Source organism: Dysidea avara, chromosome 13 (assembly GCF_963678975.1).
Source record: "Dysidea avara chromosome 13, odDysAvar1.4, whole genome shotgun sequence".
NCBI classification, from domain to species: Eukaryota; Metazoa; Porifera; class Demospongiae; order Dictyoceratida; family Dysideidae; genus Dysidea; species Dysidea avara.
The window spans coordinates 17173365-17187354 of record NC_089284.1 but is presented as its reverse complement, the minus strand read 5'-3'; the positions used below and the strand labels follow the sequence as shown (position 1 = coordinate 17187354).

General features: G+C 36.9%; 1 protein-coding gene across 1 annotated transcript; it reads left to right on the top strand.

Moving 5' to 3' along the window:
* The first annotated feature begins 11 nt into the window (after window positions 1-11).
* On the top strand, window positions 12-12106 carry LOC136243126 (aminoacylase-1-like). Its single transcript, XM_066034645.1, has 15 exons — window positions 12-145; window positions 193-257; window positions 302-406; window positions 4886-4980; window positions 5036-5112; window positions 8075-8164; window positions 8420-8476; window positions 8527-8600; window positions 8734-8783; window positions 8833-8896; window positions 10073-10115; window positions 10179-10285; window positions 11395-11474; window positions 11730-11790; window positions 11844-12106. Exons 1-15 carry the CDS (start codon window positions 13-15, stop codon window positions 11988-11990), a joined length of 1248 nt encoding a protein of 415 aa, XP_065890717.1. The 5' UTR covers window position 12; the 3' UTR covers window positions 11991-12106.
* Window positions 12107-13990: the final 1884 nt, after the last annotated feature.

Genomic DNA, 13990 nt, shown 5'->3' with positions numbered 1-13990 from the left:
AATTTTGTAAACATGTTCGTACACTTCCGTATATTATTCGCAGAAATGTCCGAGCCGAAAAAGCAGTGTATTGAAGAAGACGTAGCTGTTACTACGTTCCGTCGCTATCTCCGTATCAATACATCGCAACCCAACCCGGACTATGGTTAATAATAGAAGTAGTCGTCGTAATGCTGATCGCATGTTTATTAGGAACTGCAGTGACTTTTCTACAGGAGGTGGCACGTGAGATTGGATTAGGATGTGACATAGTGAAGGTGGGTTTGGCTCAATTGCATCACGCGACGCCTGCACTTCACAGTTATCCAGCGGACTACCAGTAGTAGTGATGTCATGGATGGGTAGTGATCCATCACTACAAGCTGTCATGTTCAACTCTCACATGGATGTTGTACCTGTGTTCCCTGTAAGTGATTGTAGCTAAACATCGTATGTGCTCATTGTCAGCTAATCACATATGCTGTTTGTAACCTAATAACTTGTGAACAGCATGCATTCCAGTCAAGGGTAGTGATGTGTGATAATAACATAAGTAGATTAATTATTACATTGCAGGCTTTCCTTTTATCACTTTTGCACAGTAATCACAATATACCAATAATTGCTACAAATATTGACCTTTTGATAAATACCAGATAACCAGGAGCTTATTGAGTCCAGAGGACGAGTGTAATACCTTGCCTCGTATACCCAGTGTTGGGACAGTTAGTAACTAGTTACATATTACTTGCAACAGAACTATTTACATATTACCCAAAAAATAAAGTAACTATAATAATATTACATATTATATTACTTTGTGTCCACAGCCTTATGCTGTCACGTGTGAAACTACCACCTTATCACGTGACACGATTGCGTTGTTGGGCAATGTGCAAATCTTGGTTATAAGTAAGAAGCTGGTGAATAAGCTTCATTCAGTAGGCTTCATTACTTCGTTGTGGCTAGGCGTTACACAGTGGATTACTAACGAGATTAGTAGCTTCGTTACTTGTAGTAATAATATTACATAATATTAGACTCGTTACAGTAACTATATTACTTAGCCAGTGGGTTACATTATAGTTATATTACCTGTATTTATAACGTATTTCGTTATATTACTTAGTTACCACAAAAGTAATAATATTACGTAACGCGTTACTCCCCACACTGTGTATACCATATATTATATTAATTAAATTTGGCAGTGAACTAAATTTGGAGAATTGGCGATCCACCAAATTTAAATTTCGTCAATATTGTTTCCATACTTGGGTCCAAGCGTAGGATCTATGGTCCAAACTTTTGATAGCAGTTGTTGAAGTAGTGACGTGACTTTGTGGATACTACTTAAACACACCTTTAAATTAGCACTCGAAAATGGGTGTGGCTTACAGAAGTTGTACTTGATCACATAAGCTTGCAGGTAGTAACAGACATGAATTGTTGTGCAGCCATTGATAAATGGGTGGGGCTCTATGTATACCTACAGACAGTAAATGATCCTGATAAGTGGGCATGGCCCATGACTGCATAAGGACCCGGATATTCTTTAAAGCAGATCAGATGCAGATTCGGTTCAATCACTCCAGACTGATACATGCATAACATTTCAGCACACAAAAGGATTGTACGCTACAGCACGTACGCTTCGTCCTTACAACTTTTCAATGAGAGCATTTCGCCAAATTAAATTTCCACCAACTGAAATTTTATAGCAAATCACAAAATGTTAGTTTCACCAATATTTTGTTGTTATATGGAATTGGCTAAAGTCAGTTTTTTAATCATTATTATTTTTTTTTTGTATATTAGTCAAAAACCCATTGCTTTTATGATCCCTAGGATTTGGTCATTTAGTCTTGCCAGCTAGAATCTGTTTCTGTTTACAGAATCAGGAAAAAAAAACATATCCAATAGAGCTGGCTATACGAGACCACTTATGATTGAAACAGCTTGCCAATATCTGTTATAGATTCAGCATGGATAAAAATTTATTATTCATAGGCGGCAGAAGAGGGGGTGCTGGGGATGCTGGAGCACCCCCAACTATTTACTGGGGGTCAGCACCCCCAACTTAAAGCTGTATTGTGCAATAGTCATCACGTGAACTCCTGCAAGGTTTCCAGAAACTGGTCAATCATGATCGAGATACTTTAATAGAGCAGTCACTCCAATAGAGCAGTCACCCTAATACAACAGTCAAGCATGTATTAAAATAGATACCATTATTATTGACAGCTAAATCCACCATAAATGCCCCCAAATTCAATCTCCTGATACCTAATTTTCTAAATTTTCCTGGGGGGGGGGGGGGGGGGGTCATGCCCCCAGACCCCCCTAGCATTAGCATGCTTCGCAGACTTACTACTATCTTTGGGCACCCCCAACTCTAGCACTCTTCCACCTCCCATGCTATTTACTTACTTTCTATCTTATCATTTGCTGTACATGTGTGTGATTTCTTTGGGGTGTTAATCACCCCCAGCAATTGTGGTCTGCCTTGTAATAATAAATAAATGATTTACAGTTAGCCTCAGTTGCACCTTCTTTACAGTGGTTATATTAAAAATATAAGTAAGGTATACTTTTATTACTTCATCAATGAATGAGCTCACATTAATATTACATCATTGGTTAATGATGGCACAAAGATAATGATTTTTTTTTACACACTATGAAGTAACAACTTCACTTGTGCTCAGTGCTGTTGGTGGGATCACTTATATAAATTCTGTGACATGTGTATAATAGCCACTGCACTTTCAGTCACTCCCTTTATTGAATGGAAACAAGGATAAATGGATCTCTCATGAAAAGTGGATCCCAGTCATGATAAATGGTTCCCTCATGCACTGTCACCCAATGATTTGCCTTTATTCGTAACTTTTGCTCAGTTGATGTCTCCTTGTAGACGTTTTTGTGCAGTAATGGATTCATAATGTATTTGTGTTTTAAACTCAGTACAATGTATCAATGCTTTGCTCTATGTGTTGAACCCCTGAGAACCACCAGCATATCCAGACTGGGTGCAGCATAGCTGCCTACTGCCAAAGGTATATACAAATCTTTAAAAAATGTCCTCCAAAAATTTACTATTCCAAGAAGGCAAATTAACATGAACACCAAATGATTTAGTTTCTTTGTAACTGCATAAATTGTACACTGCTTGTCTGCTTTGAATCTGCTGAACGCAGGGAGTGCTTTATTAGAGCATTTGAATGTCTGTTAGAGTATCTTGATCTTTATACATAAGCACCCCTGGTAGGGCACTGGACTTCTTTGGTAGGGCCCAGGGCCTACTAGTTCCATCCCACCTATGTTGAGAACTATCTGAACAGATCTACATATGTCTGTTGTACACATGTATCGTATGTAAATGTTGATGGTACCACAAAACAAACTTCTAATAGAGCATACACCAGGTACCAAATAGCCTTTTGGTTATTTTAAGTGTAAAGTGCTCCTATCATAAGTTTACTGTAGAGTGGATAGTAGCAAACATGTAGAGAAACTTGATTTCATAATAGGATGCCTGTGTTACTTTTTGCCTGTATTAGAGAGAATGCTATAGAGTGACTTATGAGTGGTATGGGAATAGAATAGCTTGATTTTTCATTCAAATTTTCTCTGAAACACCTCAGTCAGGCTATAAATTACTGTCACACATGGTGACTGCTCTCAACAATAAGTGACTAGCCCAGAGGAGGTTGGTCACGCGTCATCATTCATCTCATGATCTCAAAGGAAGGGTTGAACTAATTCAACCTTCACACCTCTTAATTTTCTAAAGGACGGATTGTATATCCATACCAGAGCGTCCCAGTGACATTACAGGCCTTCTTCAGTACAATGTGCTGCTTTCCTAGCTGCTAAACAAGCCTTAACACATAGAACAATGCTAGGTTGCATAATTTCGCATCATAGGATTATGACGCATGACAAACTTCCTCTGTGACTAGCCATAATAATTTAATTTACATAATTACCAATGTGATAACCGATATTTAGATACTTTTTGTTGCCAAAGTCACTAAAATACCATCAAAATAAATTGATAGTGTTGATACTGAGCACTTAGTGTACATAATGGTCCTCATGTAGGGATAGTTACTATGGAGATAATCCACATGGCTACCAGTTAAGTGTGCACTTTGTATGGTATTTAGGCCATCATATCTCAAGGGAGGGAGTCACCACTGACCTAACAAAATACTCACTCAGGTTGCTAAATCCAGTCATGGGCAGTAGCCATACATAATTCTGTAAGGGGAAACCAGCAAGACACTAGTCAAAAATAAGAGTGCAGTTTATGATTTTAAAAATTGTACAGGGATTGTACTGATGATCGTTATAATGTACACACTCTGCTATTAACATACAATAGCCCATAAATATCTGTAGGCTCTTCAGGTGTTTATGAGCTTCTGCTAATACACAGAACATTTCTTACCTGTTGGTTCTCATAACCATATGTGACCGGATTTTACAAAACCAGGCTTCCACACACATCCAATTCTTCAACTTGAATTGCTAGTAACTTGACAACGCAGTATGCTATTTCCCTACAATTTTCACACAATGCTTTCATTGCTTTATGTAATAACAAGTCCAAATTTGAAACTGATAGCTCACTTTCATACTGAATTATGGTCCTTCAAAGCCGTAAATTTGGATGTGGGTGGAAGCCTGGTTTTGTCAAATCCAGTCACATATATGTGGTCACATGATCCTACATACTTTATTTGTAGTAGTGTAGTTTGTCAAAGTACAGTGGACTATTAGGTACCTCTCTTAACAGTTGTAACTGGAAGGTTGTTACCATGTCAGTAAAACTGATGACAAAAAAAGTTACCATAGTGATGAGTGTGTGTAGTGTGTCCACAATTGTACAATTTTACAGGATCACTGGACTCATCCACCATTTGATGCAGTCAAGACTGATAATGGAGATATCGTTGCCCGAGGATCACAAGACATGAAATGTTGTGGCATCTGGTAGGTACAATACCGATCCCCAGGGGAAGGGAGCAGTAGTACTGTGTCCTCACAGGTATATCGAGGCCATTCGACGACTCAAGTCTGAAGGAAAGAGTTTCAAACGAAACATATTCCTCACCTTTGTACCAGGTATGTGTAATGCAGGGTTTTCTCTAGGGAGGCAATTATGCCTTACCCCCTGAAATTGATCATGCCCTTTTCTAAAAATATCTTATCTCTTACTGGAAACTATTAGTATTGTGTTAGGAAACATAATTTGGTGCTATCCAGATTCAATTCATGTTGTTATAATTTCTTAATCTTCTGATTTTGGTATACCCTGTTTTGTCCCCTCTAAATGAAAAATCACAAGTGTTTTAATCATATCAATCTGTGTCTCATTGCTAGTACACGTTTGAGTGTACAGTATATACCCTCTGACAAGGTTGTTGCTTGTCTTAAGTATATGAAATGAAAGCATGTTATATACCATTTTTAAAATGTATTAATCTTGTTCAAATGTCGACAAGAGTCAAATAGTAGTATGGGATCCTCCTAAGCAAAATGCTGTCATCAAAAATCATCACAAGAGCATTTTACAGGACGAAAATTATTATTACAAATAATCTTTGTTCAAATCTAGCATTAAAAACCCTCACAGAAGTACTAAATATGGAATTGTAAAAACCTGATTGTTGCTTGCCAGTATATACACCTAACCACAGTCACAAGGCTAGAGGCTAAACTACACAGTGCATACCATTTCATGCCAAAAAAAAAAAAACTCACATGTACCACAGGCTCTGACGAGTATCCATTCTCTGCACCTTGCCTTTACGTTTTATCTCCAATATTGCTAGTTATAATTTTCTTCATACAAGAAAAAAGGCATAATTTTCTGTATCAAATTTTTCCTTAGATGTGCGTATTTATATGCCACAAAACTATGTGAAGCACTGTAGTGTACCATTGCAAAGGGAGTAGATAGCCACACTTGTAATGATTAGTGTGCTACTGTAGATAGCAACGATTACTTATTTGCTGCAGAAAACAGAGCACAGCAACCATGCCCCTGTTGATGTACAGTGTAGCTGCACTTATACTAGACATTGGGTGGCCTGCAGTTCGAATCCTGGGGTAGAAGGGATTTTTTCCTTTCTTTGGCCCTTTTCTGTTTCACCTTATTGTTAGCTAGGTTAAGTAATCATTTAAAGTCTCCAGTTCCTGTTAAGTTAGGTGATGCAAAAGCTGCAGCACATGTTGCTGTCAGGTCTTCAGTGCTGGTCACTGTAAAGTGCTAATAATACTATGATTGGCTTTACTGTAGAAAAGAAAGTACGGCAACCACACCCCTTAATAGTCTTCATGTAGTATAAAGGCTCACTCAAGATCAACAGCAAGATCAAGATACTATAATAAAGCAGTCACCCTAATACAACAACCATGTACAATATTCTAATAGAACAGTCATGCGTGTATATCATGGTGTGCTTTAATTTAGGGATACAAGCAGTAAAGGTAGTGAAACAAGAGATATCATACAGTACGATAGTACTGTATAGTAGGGGTTGGTAAGAAATCATATGGTTTCGTGGATTTTCGCACCTTAAAAAACGGACTTGCAATAAGTTTTGCCCGAAAAAACCACCTGGAATGCATTAGTACTGTTATAATGATGCTGTACCTTGGATAAACAAAGCGAAAAGTTGAATGTTTCGATGTACAGTAAGTTTTAAAAAATTCGAAATTCACCTACATTTCGTCTGCCTGCTGTAAGACCCGGTTGCGCTAGGCCTATGGCTCCAGGGATTTCAGACAGCTAAGGTAATGACGGTGGATTCACGAATCTGTTGTTTCGATTACATTCTGTCCACTGCACCATGCTGTTTGCTTTCATCATTCATTCACTTCTTTGTTCTTCTCGAAGGGTAATTAATAGTTTCGGCACTTAATAATTGCGGCGCGCCACAACCCAAACACGTGATTTTAACAAAGGTGTGAGTACATGTGCGTAAGATGAGGGTGAACGGGTGCAGTACCCAAAGAGTTGTCTCTAGTATTTATCAACACTGGGTAGTTGTTTTATATAGTCTTAATTACCAGTTTAGCTTTTTTGTGAGGTAGCTACTGTAGCTAATAATGTCTTTGAGGGATGGATCCACCTCGAGATCCAGACTTCTAAAAGCAAGGGTTCCACTCTTAATGGTGGGCTCTCCAGTGATGTTTTACTGTAAAATCACCATTAGAAATACAGCTGAAGCCTTTAACAGTTACTGTAATAGCTTTAAAAGATGAAACGGTGATTATTTTAAGAGGCGCTTATTGCGTACGAAGGTAAAAGATAGCTGTTTTAAGTGATATTTATACTATGTGGAAAACAAAAGGAGTATAATATAGCTAGCTAGCTAGACAAAAAAGTAAACAAACTAGCTATTTAAGAAGGAAGTAGGGATTGGTATAATATACATGCTACAAAAAGTAAGGAAACAAGCTCAAAAATGTTACAGCTGAAATGAGAAATGATCCAGCAGTAAAAAGTAAGGAAACAAGATTAGACGACTACTTGCTAAAATGAGACACACTTTAATCCCTACTTTTGGCTAATTTGATGGTCTCATTTCAAGACGCTAGCCAAAAGTAGCTATAGGGATTAAAGTGTGTCTCATTTTAGCAAGTAGTCATCTAATCTTGCTTTCTTAATATCATTTCTCATTTCAGCTGTAACATTTTTGAGCTTGTTTCCTTACTTTTTGTAGCATGTATATTATACCAATCCCTACTTCCTTTTAAAATTTTTAATTTTTTTAAATAGCTAGTATTATATGGATGGTGGTGTATATTACATGGGAAAATCCTTACTTTCACAATGATAATGTGCTAGCAATGATTTTCCCACCAAGCTATATTATAATATTGTCATTTATATAATCTCTTTTTATCACTTGATCTCACTTTGTTTTTAAATTAAATATTTATTATAGATAGAGTACACTGCTTTAGGAAAACTAGAAGGTATTTTCATTGAAATTACTTGTTACTGCAACACAAGATGTACTGCAGTTAGCTGACTAGTGACTACCAAGTTTTACATCTCACTGTTTTCTTCCTGCAGATGAGGAAGTAGGTGGGGCTAAAGGGATGAAGTTATTTGTACAAATGGAATACTTCAAGAAGCTCAATGTTGGATTTGCACTGGATGAAGGTACCTTGCCATTGAGTAATGTGCATACGTGCGCTCTGTGTGTGTGTGTGTGTGTGTGTGTGTGTGTGTGTGTGTGTGTGTGTGTGTGTGTGTGTGTGTGTGTGTGTGTGTGTGTGTGTGTGTGTGTGTGTGTGCATGTCTGCCTGTGTTTGTAATGTGTGTATGTAATATCTGTACATGTGGGTATGTATGTGTATACAGTGTGTTTGTCTGGTCTTGTGAAGAATACACATCATCAGGTACATATCACTACAGGTTTAGCTAACCCCAGTGAGGAGTTCTCAGTGTTTCATGGAGAAAGAACACCTTGGTGTTAGCACACTGTATGATATACACATGCTGTATAACATACCACACTACAGGGGCAGAGGTGACATGTACTGGTAACACTGGTCATGGGTCTGCTTTTATTAAGGGCACTGCTATGGAAAAACTTGTGAGTATAAACCTGCTGTAATCGGGTCACTGTGTAATAAAGTCATCAACCAACCTGTGTGTGTGTGTGTACAAGATGACCTGCCTAAATCTCTGCATAATGTTAAGACAGTATCATGTGTAATGATTTGCAGCATAAGATCATGACATCTGCTCTTGAATTCCGTAAAAGTGAAGAGAAAAGGTTTGTATTGCTGAAAATGTACTAGCAACATTGTAGCTGTGTTGTCCAGGTTGGAAGCTGATCCTTCACTGACTTTAGGAGATGTCACTACCATAAATATCAACCAAATACAGGTGTGGTAGTATGTGATATTGTACTGTAGGATATCAAGGTTTATTTTGGTATATGATTTCAATAATTACTACAATTACTCATTGTGTGGGTGGTTAATAAATTGATCACTACCCACTGAAGAGCTATGAACAATTTGTTACGTTTAGGATTCAGAGTCCAACGAACAAGATATAATGCAAGGCCATAACATTTACAAGTCTAAATATTACAAGCATACACACAGAATGTATAGTAAATGAATTACACACAATTACATCACAAGATTACATCATCATACAAATACATCATATAAGGTTACATCACATGCAATTACAATAAATATACATAACACAATTAACAGGGGCTAGGGGAACAGGTTTAATTTTTATAAAACGCACATTAATCTTTCATGCTATGTATCATAATTGGACAAGTAGCTACCGAGATGTTGATATGAGGATCAGTACTGGGTGATAACAAAGTTATCACCCCAGTGCTTGGGTTGTCAATTAGCATGTGGGGGCAAACCTTGAAACCATGCAGCCATGTTATGTGAGTAGAGAGAGGCTGACTGGTTAAGAGTAACTTAGAGTGGTCATGATGTATGTTTGTCCCAGTTCATGATGATTTAGAATACATTAATGTTGCACCAATATGACATTTTGCCAATATTCCGTTAACTGATATTGGATAATATTTCCAAGCTAATAAACTTAGCTGATCAGATATAATACTGCATGTCTATCCTTCAGTGAATTTTACCACAAATTTGTTTATAAAGGACTAGTTTAGCTTGTTTGTAGTGGTGGTAGTGGTACAACAACAGCTGACAGTACTTTCAAGTAGTACTAACAACATAGCAAAGCAGTAAAATGCTACTCTATACATAGTTTGGTGCACATGAGCATGTATTTTTAAATAATACACATATCTGTATCTGCTGCTTTTTCTATCATGGTGCCGATCCGATACCAATATACAAAAATACAGCTGATATATGGTTTTTCCAATAACCGATCCGATTATGGGTGCAACACTAGAATACATCATTAAAATTAGCTAAAATTATGACTGTGGTGATTTGCACTGTACTGGGATATCCCAGTACATTTGGGCAATATCTTAGTTATCACCGTATAATAGATTTTTTACATTGCATGTAGTGTGTTGTAGTATATGTAATATGCATTATATAGGGAGGGGTTCAACCAAATGTGATACCATCAGAGATGAAAATGGGTGAGTGTTTCAAGTAACATTATCTGTGTGCCTGTCATTGTGTGGGATGTTGTATGTCACTAGTTATGGACATCCGTATATCACCACATCATGACATGGTCTCATTCCAAGAACTTTTTGACAGTTGGATGACAGGAGCAGGTGAAGGTTGCTCCTACAAATTTATATTTGTGAGTTCACTTGTACTGAACTGAATAACTGTTAAGCATAACATGCTTTGATCTTTGAAAGGTAATGAAGTTTTTAAGAGACCTGCTAGCAGGTCTTTAATTCAGTTTGAGTCCTGATAGCAGAAATACCTCAAGCATTGCAAATCTCACTTTTGATCATTGATTTGCTATGCTCTCCCAAGCATATTGCAGGCTAATAGCCTGCAGTGGGTGACTAGTCACCCAAGCCAACAGGAGTTTAGCCACTCCATTCATTTTATAAGCCTTGATTATGGGAGGTAGAGTCTAACATTGCAGTGTTTGTTACGATGAATAGACAAGTCCAGAGATATATCACAGAAAATTCTGTTCTCTAGAGTGTTTTAAGCCTCTTTCATTCATCTACTAATGTATTGGAGGACTTTACCAAGGACCGAAGTGTGTAAGCTTTGTAGAATGGTTATTTTGCGTTATCTGTAATGTGGGTATGGTCTGTGCTCGACATTGTGCCTGGTCTCCATGCTGTTGTGGCACCATAAGCAACAACTTGCGACAACCCATTGCCATTGTAATCAACTCAAGCTGGTTTTATACATCTGTTCTTCACGCTACTGTGATGTCATAAGCACTGATAAAAACTCGCTTGTCAATTCATGACATTGTCTGCACTATCATGTACTGCGATCCAAGTCTGTCTTGAGCAAGGAAGCAGCAAAAAGGTTTGAGCTTTAATTTCTCTTTTACATATTTAGTCTTCTGCACTTACTTTGATGATATTAATACATAATCCAATCCCACAATGACTCCACTGATATGCCCATATAAATTGACGCCATTGTCTAAGTTGGTTAGAGACCATGCCTCATATTGTAAAAACCTCAGCTTCACCTTTTCTTGGTTTTTAAGAGTATTGAATGGTGTATTATCCCATGATAAAAATGATTGTGTGAAATAAAAAGAATATTAAGCTATTTACATGAAATGGTAATTTGAAATGTGTACAAATATTCCTGCACGTAGGGCAGGTACCAGTTTTTACTTGCTTAAGATTGAGTTGGCTTGACTATCAATTTTCACTACATATAGCAACTTTATAATACATAGCTAAGGTTATATTAAATTTCTTATAGCATGGTGAACATGTCAGTTTGACATCTACTGATGAAAGTAACCTCTGGTGGAAGGCCTTCTCCTCTACACTAAGAGTAATGTGAGCTGATAGTTATCTAGTGACATTCTGTACAATGTTGTGTCCACACTGAGTAGCTGGTCTGTAAGTTATAATGATCAGAAGACTAGTAGCTGTATAGGCATTATACTTCAAGATTTTTGTGAAAGAACCACTGCTGCTGTTTGAAAAAATAATGTTGTTTTATATTGGGTTTTCCAAGAAATGTATTAATTTATTGCTAGTTGTGTAAAGGCAATGTTGCCAATGTGTTTATGATAACTTTTATTATAATAGGGGAGAAAAGTTCACTACCACCATCTTCCCTGCTTCAACAGACAGTAAATACATACGGGAGGTAATGCCACCAGTTGTGTGAATATTATTGTTATTCATGAATTATATATACAGTTGGGAATTCCTGCGTTGGGGTTTTCCCCAATGAACCACACACCCATCTTGCTACATGACCACAACGAGTTTCTCAATGAGAAAATTTTCCTACGAGGCCTGGACATCTACTATGAATTGATTCCAGCACTAGCTAATTGTCAGTGATAGCTACATAAGTTGTTTATTGTTGTAAACATTAGAGGTACGGTATAATATTATATATACTGATATTTTGAAAAGTGAATGACAACCAATATATATATTGGCTACAGAATTACTGATTCCAGTATGTTGTAGTATTGGGTTACATATGAACACAAAAGGTTTTAAATATGGACACTACAAAAAATAAGTTACCAAAACCTTTTTGTAGTAAAAAAAAACTTGTCACAGTGAAAAAGGTGGTGATAAAATCTCTGACATCATGGAAGGGGTGATATTTCAAGCTTTGTGCTCTACCAACAGTGCAACGAAGCCAACCATACCATTGATGGTGCAATTATAGTACTTAAGTGAAATATCTGCAATACTCCATATTACCAATATCGGGATGCTGATACCGATATATGTGACCAGGTTTGACAAAACCAGACTTCCAGATTTGTGACTTTAAAGAACCATAACTCAGTGTAGGAGTAAGCTGTCACTTTCACATTTTGATCTGTTATTGCATAATGTAAAGAGTGAATTGTTTGAAATTTGTAGATCAATAGCACACTAACCGCTCAAGTTACAAGTAGTTAAAGTTGAAGAATTGGATGTGTGTGGAAGCGTGGTTTTGTCAAATTGGTCACATTATTATATACACATATCGGTGCACCTCTAGAGGCCAGTAATAATATTGTATTGAACTACAGTGTGCATATGTATATGATACTTGTATACTGCAAATCATACTATCCTACTAGGGGCGCTTAAAAATGGTAAAGGCCTGTAAAAGCCATTCACATTGTGATCTGATGATTTGACAGTCTGTGTAGGCAAGTTCTTTAGGAGCCACATAGCTGCTGGGATCTATGAAAAAAAAAACAGTCATAGAATGATTGTACAGTCAATTGCATGATTCTTGAAAGCTTTATTTCATTTATTTAAATTATTCCGTACACTATTGAGAGTTGGAAGACTTATTTACAGTGCATGATGTTGGTGGAGAGATAAAGGACTATTCTACAGGCTATCCATTGCTTGTACACTAATTCACAAGGAAAGGATTTCAGCAAAACACTAATTTTCAAGAATTGTGTTATTGACCAGATTGGAGTGTAGATGTTAAGTATAGTTATATACAGAATGGTGTGGTCGGTTTCAATCCCCACCAGCAATAAATCATTGTTTGCAGTTGGATGATATATAGATGGTATAATAGTGTGTTCTGTAATATACTTATTAATGATAATTATGTATATGCATGCATCATCTTCGGATCAGTAAAAGGTTCTGTATATACTGTAGCAACTAACAATATAGAGTATAGAGAAAGAAAAGAAGATACATAACTAATGCATGCTTGCACACATTTGTAAGGAATGCATAGAGGGGAGAACATAATCACAATAAATTATAAGTTTCTATGATGTGTGTGCATATTCAAATTTCCTCTAGTTCATATTATGTGTGAACAGATGATATGCAACACAATATCTGTTAATTATGTATGTGTTTATTTTTCAAGTCACTATGAAAACAGTATTTGTCTATTAAAGTGCCCAGTAGCTTTGTGTGCATCATCAGTATGCAAGTACTGTTCATACACTTGTGTAAAGCTGAAAATTATGGATGACTCCTAATAAACTATAGGCTTGTCAATCAGTACTTCAGGTGAAGTAGAACACTCAAGACTATAATATAATGTTACCATCAAGTAGGAGGTGAAGATTATTGACAGGAACATGAGCTAACAGAACCATTTCTTTAACTAAACTTGAAGGATTTAACAATGTCTTTATTGTTCATGACAATTCCACCAATCTCATTTTGTTGGTGGAACAATGGAAAGTTCAAGTGATTGCAGGAATATAGTTTTAGCATGTAGCAGATGTAAAAGAACATGTGCCATGTTGTGAATTATTTCCACACTGTATTTACAGAAGATTAAAGTGAACGAAAACCTTTTCCTAGTTTAGCAGTCATAGTACTGGTAGTCCCTGTTCAAATCTCTTGTGTGG

Coding starts and splice junctions, on each gene's coding strand:
- LOC136243126 (XM_066034645.1), top strand. CDS start 13: ATGTTCGTACACTTCCGTATATTATTCGCAGAAATGTCCGAGCCGAAA. Junction 146..192: donor GCAACCCAACCCGGACTATG/GTTAATAATAGA, acceptor CATGTTTATTAG/GAACTGCAGTGACTTTTCTA. Junction 10,116..10,178: donor ACCATCAGAGATGAAAATGG/GTGAGTGTTTCA, acceptor GTATGTCACTAG/TTATGGACATCCGTATATCA.